This window comes from Dendrobates tinctorius, unplaced genomic scaffold, assembly GCF_039654945.1.
Source record: "Dendrobates tinctorius isolate UK_male_01 unplaced genomic scaffold, ASM3965494v1 ptg000003l, whole genome shotgun sequence".
Classification (NCBI taxonomy): domain Eukaryota; kingdom Metazoa; phylum Chordata; class Amphibia; order Anura; family Dendrobatidae; genus Dendrobates; species Dendrobates tinctorius.
Genome location: NW_027361671.1, coordinates 63,937,094 through 63,960,249, shown reverse-complemented (window position 1 = coordinate 63,960,249; position 23,156 = coordinate 63,937,094). Strand labels below are relative to the sequence as shown.

The window sequence follows — 23,156 nt, the reverse complement described above, 5'->3', positions numbered from 1 at the left end:
ACATGTCTGCATAAAACCGGTACCAGGAAAAAATGGTACCGATGTCATCAGTGTTTTGGTTCAGTGTGCTAATAGTGTTTTTCCGATATGGCAAAAGAAAATGAAATGATAAACCTTCTCATGGATCCATAGACTAGTATTGGACCTTGTCATCCATGTTGCCAGTAAAAAAAAAAAAAAAAAAAAAAAAAAAGGACATGTCTCAGTGTGGTTTACATGCACACACGGTCCATGTAAAAATACAGACATTTGCACAGCAGCATAGGTTATAATGGGTACAAGTGGCATCCATGAAAAAAAGGATACCACACAAACTGCAAAGACGAACATGTAAAAGAGGCCTTATAGCTAAACATGCTGCCCGTGGAACAGGCAGATAAGTATCAGCTGCCAGGTTCCTGCTAACCTTTTAGGTTTTCTAGTCACTCGCATACATATACAGGTATATATTCCATGCTTACAATACTGCACATTTTAAGCCTCATTCAGACATCCATGTTTCAATCAACTGTTCTATTCAAGTTTTCCACAGCTGTAACAAATACCCATTGTGGTCTATGGACATATCACATTATAATCGTATTTGCAGATGAAGCTCCCCCATTTAAGTGAATGGTTCAATGCAAAAGAAAAAAGAAAGCACTCAGATGTCATACGTGTGCCATCCAAGAGCTGTCAATATGGCATGTAGGTCATCGAATGTTGAACAAAATAATACCTTGATATCCAATGTCTTATTGCAGGGAAGTCTATGATATTCTTAATGTGTAAATGGGCTGTTAAGATCTGCGAGTTGGACTTAAATCTCCCTGAGAATCTGCATCCAGGTCTTATTTTTAATGAAGGGGTAGGGTTACAAATGTGAGACATGTAATGACTGACAGCCAGCTCTCCTGAACTCACTGCAGAGCTGTGTGATAAAAACTAACCCTTCTTCTGCTTCCATCTCACAGGCAGTCTGTGTGGGTACAGGTGTGGTACAGTTAAAGAGGTTGTCCACTACTTTTACATTCATGCCCTATCCTTAGGATAGGGCATCAATGTCTGATCAGCTGAGGTCCAGCTGATGGGCGGGGTAACCAAGTGCCGAACCCCAACCAATCAGACATTGATGCCCTATCCTAAGGATAGAGCATCAATGTAAAACTAGTGGATAACCTCTTTAGGCTGACAGCACTAAGAGGAGAGCTACAACTGCAGATGTGTTCGTATAGAGATAAAGTTCTGCTGTGCTGCCTCTCACCCACACAGGCTGCATGCAAGATGGAAACTGAAGAAGTGTAAGGTGTAGCGAAACCCAGCTCGGCAGCAGAGCTCACAGCTCTGACAGAGAAACTGAGTAATGGTCCACTGTACAGTGATAGTTATATTAACACACACCTCTGCAATGAGATCAGAAGAGCAGAGAGCGGCTATTACACATCACACTGGTAACGCCCCATATATATATATATATATATATATATATATATATATATATATATCTATCTCTGGAGGCAGATTCTCATGCAGCTCATTTCCCAGCCCATATATCTTAACAGTTCATTTACGTCTAAAGAAAAACATGGATTTCTCTGTAATAAGACATTAGAAAACAGATATCACAGTATCATTTTATTCAACTTCCGATGACCTGCATGCCCATACAGACAGCTTAGGAGGATTGAAACTACTGAAAGATTCCCTTTAATGGATAGGTGAAGCTTACATGTTTTTGTTCTTTATATGAGAAAAAACAGATCCTACGCTGGAGGTGAACATGGACAAATGAACAACAAAAAATGATAAATAAATATTGATGATAATTGGATTCAGTACTGTGATTAACCACTCCGGCCTCCATGATGGATACATACATATATATACATCATGGCCTATGTCAGGGAATTTGAAGCAGGCTCAGAAGTAGAGTCCACTCCACACATAGCAGATGCTGCCTACATTATACCTTTGGTCGAGCACCCATTGCTCCATTAACCCACGACTCCCTGTGACGTGACTGCAGCTGGGGGACAGCGCATGTCATGTAATCTAATCTGTTGTGCAGACAGTGGCTGACCATCATAGAAAACTGTCATTTTTAGATTATACTAGCTGAAGAGCCCGGTAGTAACTAACTACGGTAAGTTATAACAAATTATAATGAATGAATATATATGTGTAGAGCCTCGCCCATTCCACATAGCCACATTCACTATAATATCCCACATCATCCCGTCAGCCAGAGCTACCGGACTACTACCCATAATATCCCACATCATCCCGTCAGCCAGAGCTACCGGACTACTACCCATAATATCCCACATAATCCAGTCAGCCAGAGCTACCGGATTACTACCCATAATACCCCACCTCATCCCGTCAGCCAGAGCCACCGGACTACTACCACTAATATCCCACATCATCCCATCAGCCAGAGCACTGGACTACTACTCCTAATATCCCACACCATCCCATCAGCCAGAGCTACCGGACTACTACCCATAATATCCCACATCATCCCGTCAGCCAGAGCTACCAGACTACTACCCATAATATCCCACATCAACCCGTCAGCCAGAGCCACCGGACTACTACCCCTAATATCCCACATCATCCCATCAGCCAGAGCCACTGGACTACTACTCCTAATATCCCACACCATCCCATCAGCCAGTGCCACCGGACAACTACCACTAATATCCCACATCATCCCGTCAGCCTGGAGTCAGAATCAGAGCGCTGAGTGGAACTGTCCTAACTTCCCTACTGGGGATCCCTTTAAGAGAGGCCTTGTGTCAGAACCAGAGCGCTGAGTGGATTTGCCATGACTTCTATACCAATGATCCCTTTAATAGAAGCCTGAGGTGAGAATCAGAGCGCTGAGGGATTTACCCTAACGTCCATACCGGAGATCCCTTTAAGAGAGGCCTGGGGTCAGTACCAAAGCGCAGAGTGGATTTTTCCTCACTTACATACCGTGGATCCCTTTACCCCTTCATGACCCAGCCTATTTTGACCTTAATGACCTGGCCATTTTTTGCAATTCTGACCAGTGTCCCTTTATGACGTAATAACTCAGGAACTCTTTAACGGATCCTAGCGATTCTGAGATTGTTTTTTCGTGACATATTGGGCTTCATGTTAGTGGTAAATTTAGGTCGATAATTTTTGCGTTTGTGAAAAAATCAGAAATTTGGTAAAAATTTAGAAAATTTCGCAATTTTCACATTTTGAATTTTTATTCTGTTAAACCAGAGAGTTATGTGACACAAAGTGGTTACTAAATAACATTTCCCACATGTCTACTTTACATCAGCACAATTTTGGAAACAAACTTTTTTTTTTGTTAGGAAGTTATAAGGGTTAAAATTTGATCAGTGATTTCTCATTTTTACAACAAAATTTACAAACCCATTTTTTTTAGGGACCACCTCACATTTGAAGTCCCTTTGAGGGGTCTATATGGCAGAAAATACCCAAAAATGGCACCATTCTAAAAACTGCACCCCTCAAGCTACTCAAAACCACATTCTAGAAGATTATTAACCCTTCAGGTGTTTCGCAGGAACTAAAAGCAACGTGGAAAGAAAAAATGGACATTTTAATTTTTACAACAAAAATTTTATTTTAGCATCAATTTTTTCATTTTCACATGGGCACCAGGATAAAATGGATCCTAAAATTTGTTGGGCAATTTCTCCTGAGTACACCGATACCTCATATGTGGTCATAAACCACTGTTTGGGCATACGGCAGGGCTCAGAAGGGAAGGAGAGCCATTTGACTTTTGAATGGAAAACATGCTGGAATATTTAGCGGTTGCCATGTCGCGTTTGGAGAGCCCGTGTGCCTAAACATTGGAGCTCCCCCACAAGTGACCCCATTTTGGAAACTAGACCCCCCAAGGAACTTATCTACATGCATAGTGATCACTTTGAACCCCCAGGTGCTTCACAAATTGATCGGTAAAAAAAAAAGTACTTTTTTTTTTCAACAAAAATTTTCTTTTAGCCTCAGTTTTTTCATTTTCACATGGGCAACAGGATAAAATGGATCCTAAAGTTTGTTGGGCAATTTCTCCTGAATACATCGATACCTCATATGTCGTCATAAACCACTGTTTGGGCGCACGACAGGGTCCGTAAGTGAAGGAGCACTATTTGACTTTTTGAATGGAAAATTAGCTCCAATCGTTATCGGACACCATGTCGCGTTTGGAGAGCCCCTGTGTGCCTAAACAGTGAAAAACCCCCACAAGTGACCCCATTTTGGAAACTAGACCCCTTATGGATCTTACCTAGATGTGTAGTGAGCACTTTGAACCTCCAGGTGCTTCACAGAAGTTTATAACACAGAGCAGTGAAAATAAAAATATCATTTTTTTTCGTCAAAAATGATTTTTTAGCACGCTATTTTTTATTTTCGCAAGGGTAACAGGAGAAGTTCGACCGAAAAAGTTGTTGTGCAATGTGTTCTGAGTACACCGATACCCCATATGTGGGGGGGAACCACTCTTTGGGCGCACGACAGGGCTCAGAAGGGAAGGAGCGCCATTTGACTTTTTGAAATTAAAATTACCTCTAATAGTAAGCGGACACCATGTCATGTTTGGAGAGCCCCTGTGTGCCTAAACATTGGAGCTCCCCCATAAATAACCCCATTTTGGAAACTAGACCCCCTAAGGAACTTTTCTAGATGCATAGTGAGCACTTTGAACCCCCAAGTGTTTCACAAAAGTTTATAACGCAGTGCCGTGAAAATAAAAAATATTTTTTTTTAACTCAAAAAATTATTTTTTAGTGCACAAATTTTTATTTTCACAAGGGTACCAGGAGAAACTGGACCCCAAAAGTTGTTGTCCAGTTTGTCCTGAGTACGCTGGTACCCCATATGTGGGTGGGGGCCACTGTTTGGGCACACTTCGGGGCTCGGAAGGGAAGTAGTGACGTTTTGGAATGCAGACTTTGATGGAATGGTCTGCAGGCATCATGTTACATTTGCAGAGCCCCTGATGTACCTAAACTGTGGAAACTCCCCACAAATGAGCCCATTTTGGAAACTAGACCCCCCAAGGAACTTATCTAGATGTATGGCGAGGACCTTGAACAGAAGTTTATAACGCAGAGCCGTGAAAATAAAAAATCTTTTTTTTTCCTCAAAAAAAAGATTTTTAGCTCACATTTTTTTTTTCACAAGGGTAACAGGATAAATTGGACCGCAAAAGTTCTTGTCCAGTTTGTCCTGAGTACGCTGATACCCCATATGTGGGTGGGGACCACTGTTTAGGTACACGTCGGGGCTTGGAAGGGAAGTAGTGGCATTATGAAATGCTGACTTTGATGGAATGGTCTGCGGGCGTCATGTTACATTTGAAGAGCGCCTGGTGTGCCTAAACTGTGGAACCCCCCACAAGTGACCCCAATTTGGAAATTAGACCCCCCAAGGAACTTATCTAGATATGTGGTGAGCACTTTGAACCCCCAAGTGCTTCACAGAAGTTTATAACGCAAAGCTGTGAAAATAAAAAATCATTTTTTTCCCTCAAAAAATGATTTTTTAGCTTGCAAATTTTTATTTTCCCAAGGGTAACAGGAGAAATTGGACCCCAAAAGTTGTTGTCCAGTTTGTCCTGAGTACGCTGATACCCCATATGTGGGGAGGAACCATTGTTTGGGAGCACGTAAGGGCTGAGAATGGAAGTAGTGACATTTTGAAATGCAGACTTTGATGGAAAGGTCTGCGGTCGTCGTTACGTTTGCAGAGACCCTGATGTGCCTAAACAGTAGAAACCCCCACAAGTGACCCCATTTTGGAAACTAGACCTTCCAAGGAACTTATCTAGATGTCTGGTGAGCAGGGGGGCTTTAAAGTCATGACGCCACATAGGCGTCATGGGTCGTTCTGGCACGACTTTTCATGACGCCTACGTGGCGTCAAAGGTCGTGAAGGGGTTAAGAGGGGACTTGGGTCAGAACCAGAGCGCTGAGTGGATTTGCTCTAACTTCCATACCGGGGATCCCTTTTATAGAACCCTAGGGTCAGAATCAGAGCGCCGAGGGATTTGCCCTAACTTCCATACAGGAGATCCCTTTAAGAGAGCCTGGGGTCAGTATCAAAGCATTTGACGGCAATTGCCCTGACTTCCATACCGGGGATCCCTTTAAGAGAGGCCTGTGGTCAGAATTAAAGCGCTGGATGGATTTGCCCTGACTTCCATACCGGAGATCCCTTTAAGAAGGGCCTTGGGTCAGTACCAAAGCGCAGAGTGGATTTGCCCTAAATTCCATACCAATGATCCCTTGAAGAGACCCTGGGGTCAGAATCACAGAGCTGAGTGGAACGGTCCTAACTTCCATACCAGGGATCCCTTTAAGAGAGGCCTGGGGTCAAAACCAAAGCGCTGGATGGATTTGCTCTGACTTCCATACCAATGATCCCTTTAAGAGGGAAGATGTGCCTACGGGATGGAGGAGGTGTGATGGGTATATGGGCACGGGAGGGGGATTCATTTCTGTCATGTGCTCTCTGCTCCCTTCAGGGGGGCAGACAATGGCTGGGAGCTTATGTTCCCGAAGATGCTATATTTCTCCCACCATGTGTCTGCTGAGGTGTTGTCAAGTGGGAAAACTAGATAGAGATGTAGATACAGTAGTTATCACAGTATTGATGTATATAATATAGACAATCTAACAATGCAAGTTCAAGCCACCTACATTGACAAACGTAAAAAATATATATCAAACAAAAATATATAAAAATTCTAAACCAACAAATTCTTCTCAAGTTACATTTACCTAGAAATGTAAAAAAAGAAATTGAACAAAACATTTAATTAACCCGTTCATGACTTGGAAGTATAGGTCCAACGTCGTGTCTCTGCCTCGGCATCGGAGCCCGCATCTTTCCCTGTACATTACAGCGGATCTAGTTTTACTACAATAATCTGAATTAATAGCAATCAGCATTCATATTTTATGTCACCCGGCTGGAGCAGACGCCGACATATAATCATGAGGTGAACAGGTAAATACACTGTATCAAAAATAAAGGAACGCTAGACCTTAAAAATGTAGATGTTGATATAGAAGAGTTAATGGTTTGCTTTTATAGCCCTTTAAATGCCTTTAAGACTTCAATTGCTTTTGCCTTATTATTGCTAGAATTATTCTTATGTAGACTAGTAGTCTCTGTCTTCAAGGAAACTATACTTGTTATCATATTTGTTCTCAACAACGTGTTCTGGGTATATTGTAAACAAGGTACGACCCTGAGGTGATGGTGGGGGCCAAATGAGCTCCATAGAGTCACATATTGTTGTAAATGGTATAAAAACATGTCTTGTATTTCATTACGTCAGATAAAGTGATTTGACCACGGCCAGTGTGTGTGTCACTTTGTCTCCAAGCGCTTGTCATCAGAAGGGCGAGAAACCTCACGATTCGGACTCACTGGTGATCTGGACAGCTGACGCTTGGTCAGAACAAAAGCAGCTACGACAATGTCGGGAACACACAGCTGCCGGATCATGCAGAGAGCGAAGTACAGACACAAAGTCTGTGCTTTCTGCTCCATGTGTACGCTCACCTTAGTTAGGCACATCTCCGGGGGGGTCTCAGAACCCAGACCGCAACGATTTGAGTGCAATTAAAATGACAGAAAAAAATGTAAAAACAAAAAAAAGTGTCAAAAGTGTAGTTACTCTTGAATGTTCAGCTTGTGACCTAAAATATTAAAGTGCAACTTTTTACAAATGGCTGCTAAAGAGAACCTGACATCTGATACATGCGGTCCGATCCATGGGCAGCTAGTAAAGGTATGTTTTTCTCTGAATGTTGCAGTATGTCAGAGTCTAACATACCGTACAACCATCGCCTGACATATGCTGCCCGTGGATTGGGCAGAATTCATCAGACGTCAGGGCCTTTTTAAAGGCAGTGCAGGACCCCAACATTTATCCATGGTCTTATTTCTATTATTTTCGGTGGTCAGTGCTTTATTTAGGATGCTAAATGAAAGTAAATAGAATATTCCCCCACAAAGCTAGACTCTTACCTGATGTCGGAATAGGTTTATACAATTCAAGATACTGCTCTCCGTGAAGCACCTAGGAATAAAATAAAGTATAATGAAATATAACAGACTCTAATACATTTGTGCTAAAGGTGATCATTAAAGGGAATCTGTCACCCCTGTTTGAGATATCATAATGATATAATTCAATTGTGTGTCACAAAAGGATTCTCTTAGTACTTTTGCTTCCCCCTGACCCCGCACCTTTCATGCATAAAATACCTTTTTTATATCAGTTCAGATGTATGTAAACTGCCGCTGTCTGGTACGATGAGCGGGGCTTATTCAACTGAACCCCCCTCAATGTCTTGCTCTATGCAAGAAGAAATGCATAGAGCAAGACAGGGAGGGGGGCGGGGAGCAGGTGAATTAACCCCGCCCAGCCGACCAGACAGCGGCAGTTAACATACATCTGAACTGATATAAAAAAGGTATTTTATGCATGAAAGGTGCGGGGTCAGGGGGAAGCAAAAGTACTAAGAGAATACCTATGTGACACACAATTGAATGATATCATTAGATAATATCACAAAAAAGGGGGGACATATTCCCTTTAAGACAGAGATGATTATTCTGGGTTTATATCAGTTATTAATGAGCATAAAAGGGCCCAGTAATCAATGATGGAATAAGTATTGTACTCTTCTCAAAGTTCTCTGGCTTCTTAGATGAAAGGTCAGGCTAAGCTTGGCCTGGAGAACTCATATCTGGAACTTGTGCACTATCGCTCCATTGGGATGACACTTTCTACCTGTTTGTAGGACTAGCCCACAGCTCATCTCTTCTGGCCCCTTGGTACAGCTTCTAGTCCCTTCTCTCTCTCTTCTATGCCTTTAGTCCTGCCCTATGCTGCCTCTTTGCATTACTGAATGCTGCAGTTCAGACAATCAAAGAGTCATGCACATTACCTGACACCGCAGAGTCTACAGTTAGCAAAAACACCCAACATTGCTTTGGAAGCTACTACGCACTCATTTTCTGTGCAATTTAAGATTTATTGAAAAAGAAACTTTTATAATGCTGATTAATACAGGTATTTGTCTGAAAACAAATAGTTAAAATGCACTATTGGGCTATGTGCACACGTAGTTTTCGGTGGTGCGGATTTTTCCGCGGGGATTTTGGAAAAATCGCAGGTCAAAAAGACCTGCGGTTTCACACCTCTACAATGAAGGAGATGTGAAACCGCAGCGGATTCCGCACAAACAATTGACATGCTGCGGATTGTAACCCGCAGCAAATCCGCGCAGAAACAGCATGTGAACAGCGTTTTTGGTTTTACCATTGGAAACAATGGTACTGTACAATGCAGCAGAAACTGCTGCGGACCCGCAGGACCAGAAACGCTGCGGATCCACAGCAGAAACCGCACCGTGTGCACATAGCCTCAGTGATCAGCTATTACAGAGTATACAGAATGTATGCAGTTTAGCAACAGGGGAGCTCGCTCCAGGAAAACCGCTCCTTAGTTGGAGAACAAATATATTTGTCAAACTAAACATGTTCCCAGGACATGAGATTTCTCTGCTCTCTGAAAACTGCACAATCCATATGAGTTACAATAGATTAACCATGATCAAACATCTTGTTTTTAAGTGGAAACAAATATTATATATAAATATATACATATGTATACGTGTATATACACATACATACAAACACTGTACACACACACACACAGTGGGAAAAATAAGTATTTCATACACTGACGATTTTGCAAGAATGAAGAGACCTGTAATTTTTTATTGTAGGTGCACTTCAACTGAGACAGGATCTATAAAAAAAAAATAAAGAAATAAAGAAAAAAAAAACAAAAAACAAGAAAATCAAATTGTACAATTTTTAAATAATTAAACTGCATTTTATTACATGAAACTAGCCAGGCGTTGCCCGGGCATAGTAACTAACTGCCGTCCCGCTCTCTCCCTTGGTAGCCCAGCTCTTCACTGGCCGTCCAGCGCTCTCCCTCTGTCCCTCTGCAGCCCCGCTTCTCCACTCACTATCCTGCTCTCTCCCTCCGCAGCCCCTGTCTCCACTGGCCATACCGCCCTCTCCCTCAGCAGCCCAGCTCTCCACCCACATCCCAAGCTCTCCCTTAACAGCCCCGCCCTCCACCCGCCATCACGCTCTCCCTCCACAGCCTCGCTCTCCACACACTGTCCTGCTCTCTCCCTCGCAACTCCACCTGCGGCTCGCTCTCTCCATCGCAGCTCCACTCTCCACCCGCGTCCTGCTCTCTCCCTAGCAGCTCTGCTCTCCACCCGCGTCCCGCGCTCTCCCTCGCAGCTCTGCTCTCCACCCGCGTCCCGCACTTTCCCTCTGCAACCTCGCTCTCCAGCCGCCAATGGGCGGGGCCATGTGGAGTGGGTGTGGCTTGATACATACACACATGTACTCAGCTATATTATATATATATATATATATATATATATATATATATATATATATATATATATATATATATATACACACACACTCACTGGCCACTTTATTAGGTACACCTGTCCAACTGTGTGTTAAGACTTAATTTCTAATCAGCCAATCACATGGCGGCAACTCAGTGCATTTAGGCATGTAGACATGGTCAAGACAATCTCCTGCAGTTCAAACCGAGCATCAGTATGGGGAAGAAAGGTGATTTGAGTGCCTTTGAACGTGGCATGATTGTTGGTGCCAGAAGGGCTGGTCTGAGAATTTCAGAAACTGCTGATCTACTGGGATTTTCACGCACAACCATCTCTAGGGTTTACAGAGAATGGTCCGAAAAAGAAAAAAAATCCAGTGAGCGGCAGTTCTGTGGCCGGAAATGCCATGTTGATGCCAGAGGTCAGAGGAGAATGGGCAGACTGGTTCGAGCTGATAGAAAGGCAACAGTGACTCAAATTGCCACCCGTTACAACCAAGGTAGGCAGAAGAGCATCTCTGAACGCACAGTGCGTCGAACTTTGAGGCAGATGGGCTACAGCAGCAGAAGACCACACTGGGTACCACTCCTCTCAGCTAAGAACAGGAAACTGAGGCTACAATTTGCACAAGCTCATCGAAATTGGACAGTAGAAGATTGGAAAAACGTTGCCTGGTCTGATGAGTCTCGATTTCTGCTGCGACATTCGGATGGTAGGGTCAGAATTTGGCGTAAACAACATGAAAGCATGGATCCATCCTGCCTTGTATCAACGGTTCAGGCTGGTGGTGGTGGTGTCATGGTGTGGGGAATTTTTTCTGGGCACTCTTTGGGCCCCTTGGTACCAATTGAGCATCGTTGAAACGCCACAGCCTACCTGAGTATTGTTGCTGACCATGTCCATCCCTTTATGACCACAATGTACCCAACATCTGATGGCTACTTTCAGCAGGATAATGCGCCATGTCATAAAGCTCGAATCATCTCAGATTGGTTTCTTGAACATGACAATGAGTTTACTGTACTCAAATGGCCTCCTCAGTCACCAGATCTCAATCCAATAGAGCATCTTTGGGATGTGGTGGAACGGGAGATTCGCATCAGGGATGTGCAGCCGACAAATCTGCGCCAACTGTGTGATGCCATCATGTCAATATGGTCCAAAATCTCTGAGGAATGCTTCCAGCACCTTGTTGAATCTCTGCCACGAAGAATTGAGGCAGTTCTGAAGGCAAAAGGGGGTCCAACCCCTTACTAGCATGGTGTACCTAATAAAGTGGCCAGTGAGTGTATATACAGTGCCTACAAGTGGTATTCAACCCCCTGCAGATTTAGCAGGTTTGATAAGATGCAAATAAGTTAGAGCCTTCAAACTTCACACAAGAGCAGGATTTATTAACAGATGCATAAATCTTACAAACCAAAAAGTTATGTTGCTCAGTTAAATTTTAATAAATTTTAAACATACAAGTGTGGGTCAATTATTATTCAACCCCTAGGTTTAATATTTTGTGGAATAACCCTTGTTTGCAATTACAGCTAATAATCGTCTTTTATAAGACCTGATCAGGCCGGCACAGGTCTCTGGAGTTATCTTGGCCCACTCCTCCATGCAGATCTTCTCCAAGTTATCTAGGTTCTTTGGGTGTCTCATGTGGACTTTAATCTTGAGCTCCTTCCACAAGTTTTCAATTGGGTTAAGGTCAGGAGACTGACTAGGCCACTCCAACACCTTGATTTTTTGCCTCTTGAACCAGGCCTTGGTTTTCTTGGCTGTGTGCTTTGGGTCGTTGTCTTGTTGGAAGATGAAATGACGACCCATCTTAAGATCCTTGATGGAGAAGCGGAGGTTCTTGGCCAAAATCTCCAGGTAGGCCGTGCTATCCATCTTCCCATGGATGCGCACCAGATGGCCAGGCCCCTTGGCTGAGAAACAGCCCCACAGCATGATGCTGCCACCACCATGCTTGACTGTAGGGATGGTGTTCTTGGGGTCGTATGCAGTGCCATCCAGTCTCCAAACGTCACGTGTGTGGTTGGCACCAAAGATCTCGATCTTGGTCTCATCAAACCAGAGAACCTTGAACCAGTCTGTCTCAGAGTCCTCCAAGTGATCATGAGCAAACTGTAGACGAGCCTTGACATGACGCTTTGAAAGTAAAGGTACCTTACGGGCTCGTCTGGAACGGAGACCATTGCGGTGGAGTACGTTACTTATGGTATTGACTGAAACCAATGTCCCCACTGCCATGAGATCTTCCCGGAGCTCCTTCCTTGTTGTCCTTGGGTTAGCCTTGACTCTTCGGACAAGCCTGGCCTCGGCACGGGAGGAAACCTTCAAAGGCTGTCCAGGCCATGGAAGGCTAACTGTAGTTCCATAAGCCTTCCACTTCCGGATGATGCTCCCAACAGTGGAGACAGGTAGGCCCAACTCCTTGGAAAGGGTTTTGTACCCCTTGCCAGCCTTGTGACCCTCCACGATCTTGTCTCTGATGGCCTTGGAATGCTCCTTTGTCTTTCCCATGTTGACCATGTATGAGTGCTGGTCACAAGTTTGGGGAGGGTCTTAAATAGTCAGAAAAAGCTGGAAAAAGAGATAATTAATCCAAACATGTGAAGCTCTTTGTTCTTTGTGCCTGAAATACTTCTTAATACTTTAGGGGAACCAAACAGAATTCTGGTGGTTTGAGGGGTTGAATAATAAATGACCCTCTGAATAAACTTTTCACAATTTAAAAAAAAAATTAAACAAAGAAATAACATTCTTTTTTGCTGCAGTGCATTTCACACTTCCAGGCTGATCTACAGTCCAAATGTCACAATGCCAAGTTAATTCCGAATGTGTAAACGTGCTAAATCTGCAGGGGGTTGAATACTACTTGTAGGCACTGTATATTTAATCACTAACCAGCAAGAATTCTGGCTCTCATAGACCTGTTAGTTTTTCTTTAAGAAGCCCTCCTATTCTGCACTCATTACCTGTATTAATTGTACCTGTTTGAACTAGTTACCTGTACAACACACACCTATCCACACAATCAATGACACACCAACCTCTCCACCATGGCCAAGATTAAACAGTTGTCCAAGTACAACAGGGACAAAATTAAAGACCTGCACAAGGCTGGAATGGGCTACAGGACAATAGGCAAACAGCTTGCTGAGAAGGCAAAAACTGTTTGCACAATTATTAGAAAACGGAAGAAACACAAGATGGCTTTCAATCTTTCTGGGGCTCCATGCAAGATCTTGCCTAGTGGGTTAAGGACGAGTAACAATGACCAGGAATCAGCCCAGAACTACACAGAAGGACTTGGGCCAATGACCTGAAGAGAGCTAGGACCACAGTCTCAAACATTACCATTAGTAACACTACGTTGTCATGGATTAAAATCCTGCATGGCACGCAAGGTACCTCTGCTCATACAGCACATGTCCAGGCCCGTTTGAAGTTCACCAATGACCATCTGGGTGATCCAGAGGAGGCATGGGAGAAGGTCATGTTGTCAGATAAGATCAAAAGTCTTAGTTACTCACCGGTTAACGGTATTTTTCGGAGTCCATGACAGCACCACCTGAGAGAGGGGATCCGCCCTTTAGGAACAGGAAACCTACAGATACAAAAAGGCGGCACCTCTCCCACGCATCAGTTGGATTACAGAGCACAGAGGACCACCATGGTTAATAGCATAACTTATCCATAATACTATACACAATTTAAATTACCCGTGTACGTATAAGAGGAAGAAGTGCACACCCAAATTAAACTAAAGGGAGGGAATATACGGGTGCTGTCATGGACTCCGAAAAATACCGTTAACCGGTGAGTAACTAAGACTTTATTCGGTCGTCCATGACAGCACCACCTGAGAGAATTACAGAGAGTAATAACTATTTAGGGAGGGACTACAGCCTGCAGCACCCTTAAACCAAAAGAGAGGTCTGTGGAAGCACCCAAGTCTAGCCTATAATGACTATAAAAGGTGTTCGGAGAGGACCAAGTAGCCGCCTTACATATCTGGTCGATGGAGACTTCTGATCTCTCGGCCCACGAGGTCGCCATGGCTCTGGTGGAATGTGCCCTCAGCTTCCCGGGTGGCGACCTGCCTTTTGAGGTGTATGCTAAGGCAATCGCTTCTCTAATCCACCTGGCTAGTGTATTCTTTGATACTCTATAACCTTTCCTAGGGCCTTGGTGGGAAATAAACAGGGCATCATCTTTCTTCCAAGGATCGGTAGCTGCCACATATTCTATAAGGCACTTCCTAACATCCAGGGTATGTAGTTTCTCTTCCTTCTTATTAGCTGGATTAGGGAGGAAGGATGGAAGGACTACTTCCTGAGTCCTATGAAAGTTAGAAACCACTTTAGGTAAATACGCTGGATCAGGTGTGAGTATTACCCTATCATTTTTAATCTGTATATAAGGAGGATGCCTAGATAATGCCTGGATGTCGCTAACTCTGCGAGCTGAGGTTAGAGCTACCAGGAAAGCTACTTTGAGGGACAGGATTTCTATCTTCCTGCTGCTTTAATGAATCTACTGATCCAGTAATTACCCGCGATGTTGCAGCTAAAGAGGGCCCCTAAGGCTGCTACTTGTACTTTAAGGGTACTAGTGGAAAGCCCCATGTCCAGACTTTTCTGAAGAAATTCTAAGATCTGATTTATAGGTGTTGAACCCCAGCGACTATTCCCGAGCTCTGAAGGAAATTCTTCCAAATTCTAACATAGATTTTGGTAGTAATGGCCTTTCTACTTTTAAGAAGGGTATTAATTAAGTCTGGGGAGAAGCCTTTATCTTTTAAGAGTGCCCGCTCAAACTCCACGCCGTCAGATGTAGGCCAGCCACCTGAGGATGGAAGACTGGGCCCTGGGATAGGAGATCCGGGATGTCCGGAAGAACCCAAGGATCGGACACCGACATGGTCCTGAGGCAAGAAAACCAAGCCCTCCTGGGCCAAAATGGGGCGATGACTATAACCCTTGCTCTGTCTTTCCTGATCTTTCTCAACACCAAGGGTAGTAGCGATAGGGGAGGGAAGGCGTATGCTAGCCTGAAGTCCCACTTTATCAGAAAGGCATCTACCGCCAGGGGGTTCTCTCTGGGATTTAGGGAGCAGAATAGTCTCAATTTTCTGTTTTCTTTGGTGGCGAAGAGGTCTACCTCTGGCTGTCCCCACCTTTGCACAATCAGGTGGAAGATGGAGATGTTTAGGGACCATTCTCCTTGCCTTAGCAGATTGCGGCTTAAGAAATCTGCCATAATGTTTTCTTTCCCTTTTATGTGTAGCACTGTCAAAGATAGAAAATGCTGCTCTGCTAGTTGGAACAACCGTTCTGCCACATTCATCAGGGGTTTGGAACGAGTCCCGCCTTGGTGGATGATATAAGCCACGGTGACCTGATTGTCGGAGAGCACTCGCACATGATGGCCCTGCAGATACATAAGTAGCTTCTTAGCTGCCTGTTCTACTGCTGTCAATTCTTTTTAAATTAGATGACATATTTATCTGGTGCTGGTCCCATAGGCCCTGGACCACGACCTCACCCATATGAGCCCCCCAGCCGGAAGGGCTAGCATCCGTAGTGACTATGCGGGATATGTCGAATTCCCAGGGAACTCCTCTGGATAAATTATCCTTGTCCAGCCACCACTCTAGGGACCCCATTGTGTTTCGGGACAAGGTTAGCTGGCCCTCTAAGTAACCTCCGAGGATTCTTTGATGCAGTAAAACCTCGCCCTGAAGTGTTCTTGAATGAAACTGGGCCCACTGCACCGCTGGGATACAGGAGGAAAGGGAACCCAGAAGGGACATAGCTTTCCTGAGGGACATGGTGGGGTTATTGGAAGCATTTAGAACCTGATAGTGTAAGCGAACAAGCTTCTCCGGAGGCAGACGGCATTCCTGTTTCTCAGAATCTAGAATCAGGCCTAAAAACTGCTGGATTTTCATCGGCTGTAACCGAGATTTTTTTGATATTCAGCAGCCATCCTAACCACTCCAGGGCAGACATTGCCCTCTGTAGCTGTTCCGTACAATGTTTTGCCATTTTTCCTATAATCAGGAAGTCATCTAAGTAGGGTATTACTAGAATGTCAGATTCACGTAGATGGGCCATAACTTCCGCTACTACTTTGGTAAATACCCGGGGAGCGACTGCCACCCCAAAGGGGAGGGCCGCATAATGGAAATGTTCAACTGACCCATTTAACTGAACCGCCACTCTGAGGAAGCGCTGATGAGCTGCATGAATGGGTATATGGTAGTAATCATCTTTTAAATCCAACACCACCATAAAGCAGTTTTGAAACAACAATTTTATTGTTGAATTAATTGTTTCCATTTTAAACGGGCGTATAACCAAGAATTCATTGAGGGACTTAAGATTAATTATAGTCCTAAAGGAACTGTCTGGCTTGCGGACCAGGTACAGAGGGGAGTAGAAACCTTTCCCCCTTTCTCCTTCTAGAACCACAGTTAGGACCTTCTTAAGGCAAAGATCATGAACCTCTGCCTCCAGGGCAGCTTGTTCTGATGTGGAGGACCTGATTGGGGTGACCCTAACCCGTATCCAATTACTATCCGAAATCATGGACCAGGTTGGGTAGAAGGCAGCTAGTCTCCCCCCTACCGGGGCCTCTAGTCATTGGGGCGGCTTTTTAGTGTCCCGTGCTGGACCTTCCTGGCGCCCCCCTCCTCCGAACATGAAACCTGTACCTCTCCTTCTTTTGTCATCCCATCTGCCCTGATCTCTGGACGACCTTCTACGGAAATATCCTTTCCTGGTAAAGGGGCGTCTATAAGAAGGATTCGGGAGGCTCGGAAACTTCTTTTTATCATCCCCGGCTTTCTCTATCAGTTCATCCAGGGCAGAGCCAAATAGATATTCCCCCTCGCAAGGAATGGAGCAGAGTTGTGACCTGGCCTGGATATCCCCTGGCCAGCATTTTAACCAGAGGGCCCTTCGAGCTGCGTTAGATAACCCTGCGGATCTAGCCGCCATCCTTGCAGAGTCTGCTGAGGGATCAGCCAGGAAAGCAGCGGCACTCTGGATGATTGGTAGGGTTTTCCGAATGGATGCTCTTGAGGCTCCGTCTCTCAGATGGGAATCCAGTTGATCTAGCCAGACCATCATGGATCTGGCTGTACAAGTGGCAGCCATCGCTGGTCTTAGGGCACCTGCTGACATCTCCCATGTTCCCTTTAGAAAGGAATCCGCTTTTTATCCAGCGGGTCTTTTAGGGAAGCCATGTCATCGAAAGGGATGGAAGATTTTCTGGAGGCTTTGGCTACTGCAGCGTCCAGCTTAGGGGCCTTATTCCATCTGTTCACCACTGGGTCATCAAATGGGTACCTTCGTTTGAAGGCCAGTGGCAAGGAGCCTCTTTTTTCGGGTTTTTTCCACTCCCTATCTATTAAGCTCTGGACCTTATCATTTAAAGGGAAGGCCCTGCGCTTCCTGGGATCTAGACCTCCGAACATCACGTCTTGTGCCGAAAGTTCTGGTTTTGAGTCTGTTACTCCCATGGTGGACCTTATTGTTTTAACTAGTTTGTCCATCTGGTCTAACGGGAAGCAGAAACGGCTCGAGTCTTCATCCGAAGAAGACGAAGTGGAGGCCGGGGAATCCGAGGAGTCATTGTTCCTAGGAGCAACCGAGGACTCCGAACCTGAGAAGCTAACCTCTCCCCCTAGAAGAATCCCTTTTTGACAGGGCTTTCATTTCTGTCCTGATTACTCTCAGGCTTGTGGTGAAATCCGGCGTTTCTTCCACTACCTGTAAGGACGGGGGAGAATGTAAGGGCCTGTCAGTTATCCCTGGCCCTCGTTCCCTTCCAACCCCTACCGTTTGTCGCACACATGGCTGACATAATCTTTTGGGGTGGCCGTCTGGCAAGGGGCAACTACAGAGGGCACATTCCCTGTGCTTCTGTTTTCCCGTAGCTTTCCTCCCCTGCGAAAAATACATAAGGGAACACTGCATCAGGGTACATTCATGAAGATCTCTTACCCATGCAGATGAGGCAGGTACCGGATCACGGAGGGAGGCAAGAGGGTCCTTTAGCCTGGAGGAACTTCCGCGGCTCTGTTCACTTGATCGTTTTTTCTTCTGCTGGCCACTCGCATGAGGCTTCGCCACGGCCTCCTTCTGTGGCCGCTCCTGTATCTCGTCCTGCTGCTCTATGGGGGCTTCTGTCGTATCCATCGCTGGACCTTCAGAAGCACCCCCGCAGCGTTGCCTCCTGCCTTTTAAGGCCTCCCTGTACCCGGGTCAGCAGGGTTCTGGCGCGGCACCTCCCCAGCGCGGCGCACACTGGAAAGCCGGCCGGCACCCGACTTCCGGTTTTGGCGTCCCCGGCCCCGCCCCTTCCGCCACGTCACTTCCGGTTCCGGAGTGCCCGCCGCCCCCGCATGCGCCCGCCGACCGGGCGCGACCGCCGACCCGGACGCGTGAAGATGACCGGACCCCGGGGGCCGCCGACCCGGACGCGTGAAGATGACCGGACCCCGGGGGGGGAGACTCAGGAGGGGCCTGCATACGTACCTGGTGCCCGCACTTTGGAGACGGCTGTCCACCGGACCCTATGCTCCACCTGCTCCAACCACAGCCGTGGCGACCTACCCGGCCCCACCGTGGTGCTTCCAGGGACCCCGAACTGGACAGAGGTAGGAGATCCCCCCGCTACCTGAGTCGGTCAGCCGGCCTGGGAATCCCTCGTCGACTCCATGACGGACGATCTGTAGGGAGTCCTGTCCTCTAGGAACAGGAAACCAACTGATGCGTGGGAGAGGTGCCGCCCTTTTTGTATCTGTAGGTTTCCTGTTCCAAAAGGGCGGATCCCCTCTCTCAGGTGGTGCTGTCATGGACGACCGAATAAAGAGAACTTTTGCTATCAACTCTATTTGCTGTGTTTGGAGGAAGAAGGAGGAGGAGTACAACCCCAAAAACACTGTTCCAACCATTAAGCAAGGTTGGGGAAACATCATACTTTGGGGATGCTGGTCTGCAAAGGGAAAAGAACGACTGCACCATATTGAAGGGAGGATGGATTGGGTGATGTATCGAGAGATTTTGGCCAATAACCTCCTTCCCTAAGTAAGAGCATTGAAGATGGGTCATGTCTGGGTCTTCTAGCATGACAATGACCTGAATCACACAGCCAGGGTAACTAAGGCGTTGCTCCGAATGAAACATTTCAAGGTCTTGGAGTGGCCAAGCCAGTCTCCAGACTTAAACCCAATAGAAAATCTTTGGAGTGAGCAGAATCTAAATGTTGCCCAGCAACAGCCCCAAACCCTAAACGATCCACTAGACCACACCTCCCTGCGACAAGACTGCAGGGAGCCGATTGGTTGCTATAACAGCTGGAGGAGGGCGTGCCTGTTAAGCAATCTAATGAGACATCCAGGCTGTGGCTGACCATCACAGAAGAATATCATTTTTATATTATATACATCAATATTACAGTACTGATGTACTGTATATAGCATAGGCAATCAGATGCAGGTTCAAGTCACAAATTGAATAACGAAGTAAAAAATATATCTAAAATAAAAATAAATAAAAATTCCAAACTACAATTCTCTACTTACATTCTACTAGAAATGCAAAAAAATTGTATATATATATATATGTATGTATATATATATATATATATATATATATATATATATATATATATATATATATATTATATATAGCAAAAATTAAGAGACCACTGTCACTGGACAGTTTTATAAAAAATTTCTAAGACAGCAGCCCATTACAAGGTAAAGCAGCAGACATTGGGGACAACAAAACTAGAGACCGGCAGAGGGCAAAGACGACTCTCCACTGACCGGGATGACTGTCATCTTATTCGAATTTCACTCAGCAACCACAGGATGACATTAAGTGACCTACAAAAGGAATGGCAAATGGCATCTGGGGTGACGTGCACGGCAAGAACAGATCGTAACAGGCTCCTAGAGGCAGGGCTCAAGTCACGTAAAGCTAGAAAAAAGCCTTTCATCAATGAGAAGCAAAGGAGAGCCAGGCTGAAGTTTGCCAAAGACCTTAAGGATTGGACCATAGAGGACTGGAGTAAGGTAATCTTCTCTGATGAGTCTAATTGTCAGCTTTGTCCAACACCTGGTCATCTAATGGTTAGACGGAGACCTGGAGAGGCATACAAGCCAGAGTGTCTTGCACCCACTGTGAAATTTGGTGGAGGATCGGTGATGATCTGGGGATGCTTCAGTAAGGCTGAAATTGGGCAGGTTAATCTTTGCGAAGGACGTATGAATCAAGCTGAACACAAGGGTCACCTGGAAAAACAGCTGATTCCTTCTGCTCAGGCAATGTTCCCCAACTCTGAGGACTGTTTTTTACAGCAGGACAATGCACCATGCCACACAGCTAGATCAATGTGTAGATGAAGGACCACCACATCAAATCCCTGTCATGGCCAGCCCAATCGCCAGACCTGAACCCCATTGAAAACCTCTGGAATGTAATCAAGAGGAAGATGGATAGTCACAAGCCATCAAACAAAGAACTGCTTACATTTTTGTACAAGGAGTGGCAAGCCAAGACGCATGAAAGCTGTGATTAAAAATCATGGTTATTCCACAAAATATTGATTTCTGAACTCTTCCTGAGTTAAAACATTAGTATTATTGTTTCTAAATGATTATGAACCTGTTTTCTTAGCATTATTTTAGATCTGCAAGCACTGCTTTTTTTTTTGTTATTTTGACCATTTCTCATTTTCTGAAAATAAATACAAAATTTAGTGCTTAGAAATTGAAAGACATGTTTTCAGTAGTTTATAGAATAAAAAAGCAATTTACATTTTACTCAAAAATATACCTATTGTAGTGTGACTAATGGCCGCATAATTAATGGGAGGTATGTGTCACAGGGATGGCTGCTCAGTGTGATGTAACCCGGAGTATTTTTTCTTTAGTGCATGTAAGCACTAAGTGGTTGTTGTTCACCCTTGAGTCTGGGTTAAAGAGAAAAATCAAACTGAAAATTTTGCAGTGGTTTCTTAACTTTTGCCACAGCTGCAATAATATATATATATATAAAATTTTTCATAATTTATTTTTTTCAGTATCAAATCTAAAGTTTAGTTTTTTACTGCATCAATAAATACTTATTTCATGCAACCAAATGCAAATTATGTAAAAATTATACAAAATGATTTTCTGGATTTTTTTTTTAAGAATCTGTCTTGCACAGTGGACATGTGTCTACTATAAAAAATACAGACCTCTCCATTCTTTGTACGTGGAAAACCCTGCAAAATCGGTAGTGTATCAAATACTTTTTTCCCCATCTACCTCTGATGTATATACAGCAGTCTCAGTGACTCCTATGTGATGTATATACATCAACAATAGTGTCTCCTATGTGATGTATATAAATCAACCACAGTGTCTCCTATGTGATGTATATATAGCAGACACAGCATAACATATGTGATGTACATACATACAATATACTGAAATATAAGTGTAAAGTCTGTGGGTTTAGAAGTGAAAACTTTACATATGCATAACCTTTAACGAAGCATAACATGTTAAACTGGCCACATCATGGAGAAGTGGCAGTAGAACCGAATATAGTTTTTATTCTTTAATTTCCATTTTCTGTTGCAGAGATATTAGCTTATAAAGTTTAGATTCTAATTTTTGCTAAGACCAAGGGAGCGCTATCAGAACTTTTTCTCTGGAGAAAAGTAACTTTTTCCTGTCCATGTCATTGACTAGGTGTCAAGTGATCAATCAGGGAAAGAAAAAGAAAACGCCCCAAGAAAAGCTTAGTACAGGCTTTCTCTGTGTGACACATGAAATGAAACACAGCTCTGTGATATAATGAGACAAAGAACCTGAAGCTCTCATCCCATGGCATATTGTATTGGGAGATGAGAGCTGCAGATATAGAGGCATTTGTATTGACACATGCCCCTGATTGTAATCATAGTAGGAGACAGCAGTAAGATCAGTGAGGAGAGCAGGGCAGTGAATCATTACAAATCACATACACAGAAAACAAGGCTGATATTCTCTAGGGGTGTATTCATTTTTTCTTCTGCTTATCATGAATGGCCAATATCATGCAAGTGGAAAAATTCCCCCCCACACACACACTGAACTGCTAATGCCGCCTTGGTGTTATGGAATATTAACATATAACCTTTACAAGCTAATATTTCTGCAGGGGAAAATAGAAAGTAACAACAAGATTACAATCTATTCAGCTCTGCAGCCACTACTTCATGATGTGGTCAGTTTAACCTGCTCAAACTGGTGAAAATTCCTATATAAAGAGAACACAGATTTATTTATTTTGTACCGACTTACACTGACACTAGGAAGTACCTGAAAATAAAATTGCCTGCTTACTAGAACAATTAACAGAAAAACAAAGTAGCAAATAAACTAAAGTGCACTTAACCTAAAGCATATGTCAGGAGCTTTGCACAACAAATTCTGTAGTATTTCCAAACAAATCAAAAGTGTGTTTTTTGGCATCCGTCTGCCTTGTATGGAAAAGCATGTCAATGGTTTAGCTGTGTTAGAAAGCGCAGCAGACTGATTATTCCTATACAGAGAACCATTGAAAATAAAAACAGCACAATTTTCACTTTAAAATGTTTTTAATACAGTTGTGGCTAAAAGTACTGACACCCCTGCAATTCTGTCAG

General features: G+C 44.2%; 1 protein-coding gene across 1 annotated transcript in view; it reads right to left on the bottom strand.

Annotated features, from left to right (window-relative positions):
* The window catches only part of HSD17B4 (hydroxysteroid 17-beta dehydrogenase 4), a 397,700-nt gene that overhangs the window by 174,370 nt on the left and 200,174 nt on the right, over window positions 1-23,156 (bottom strand). Inside the window, exon 14 of the mRNA XM_073554879.1 lies at window positions 8,035-8,086. Within this exon, the coding sequence (XP_073410980.1) occupies window positions 8,035-8,086 (52 nt within the window). The remainder of the gene's footprint in view (window positions 1-8,034; window positions 8,087-23,156) is intronic.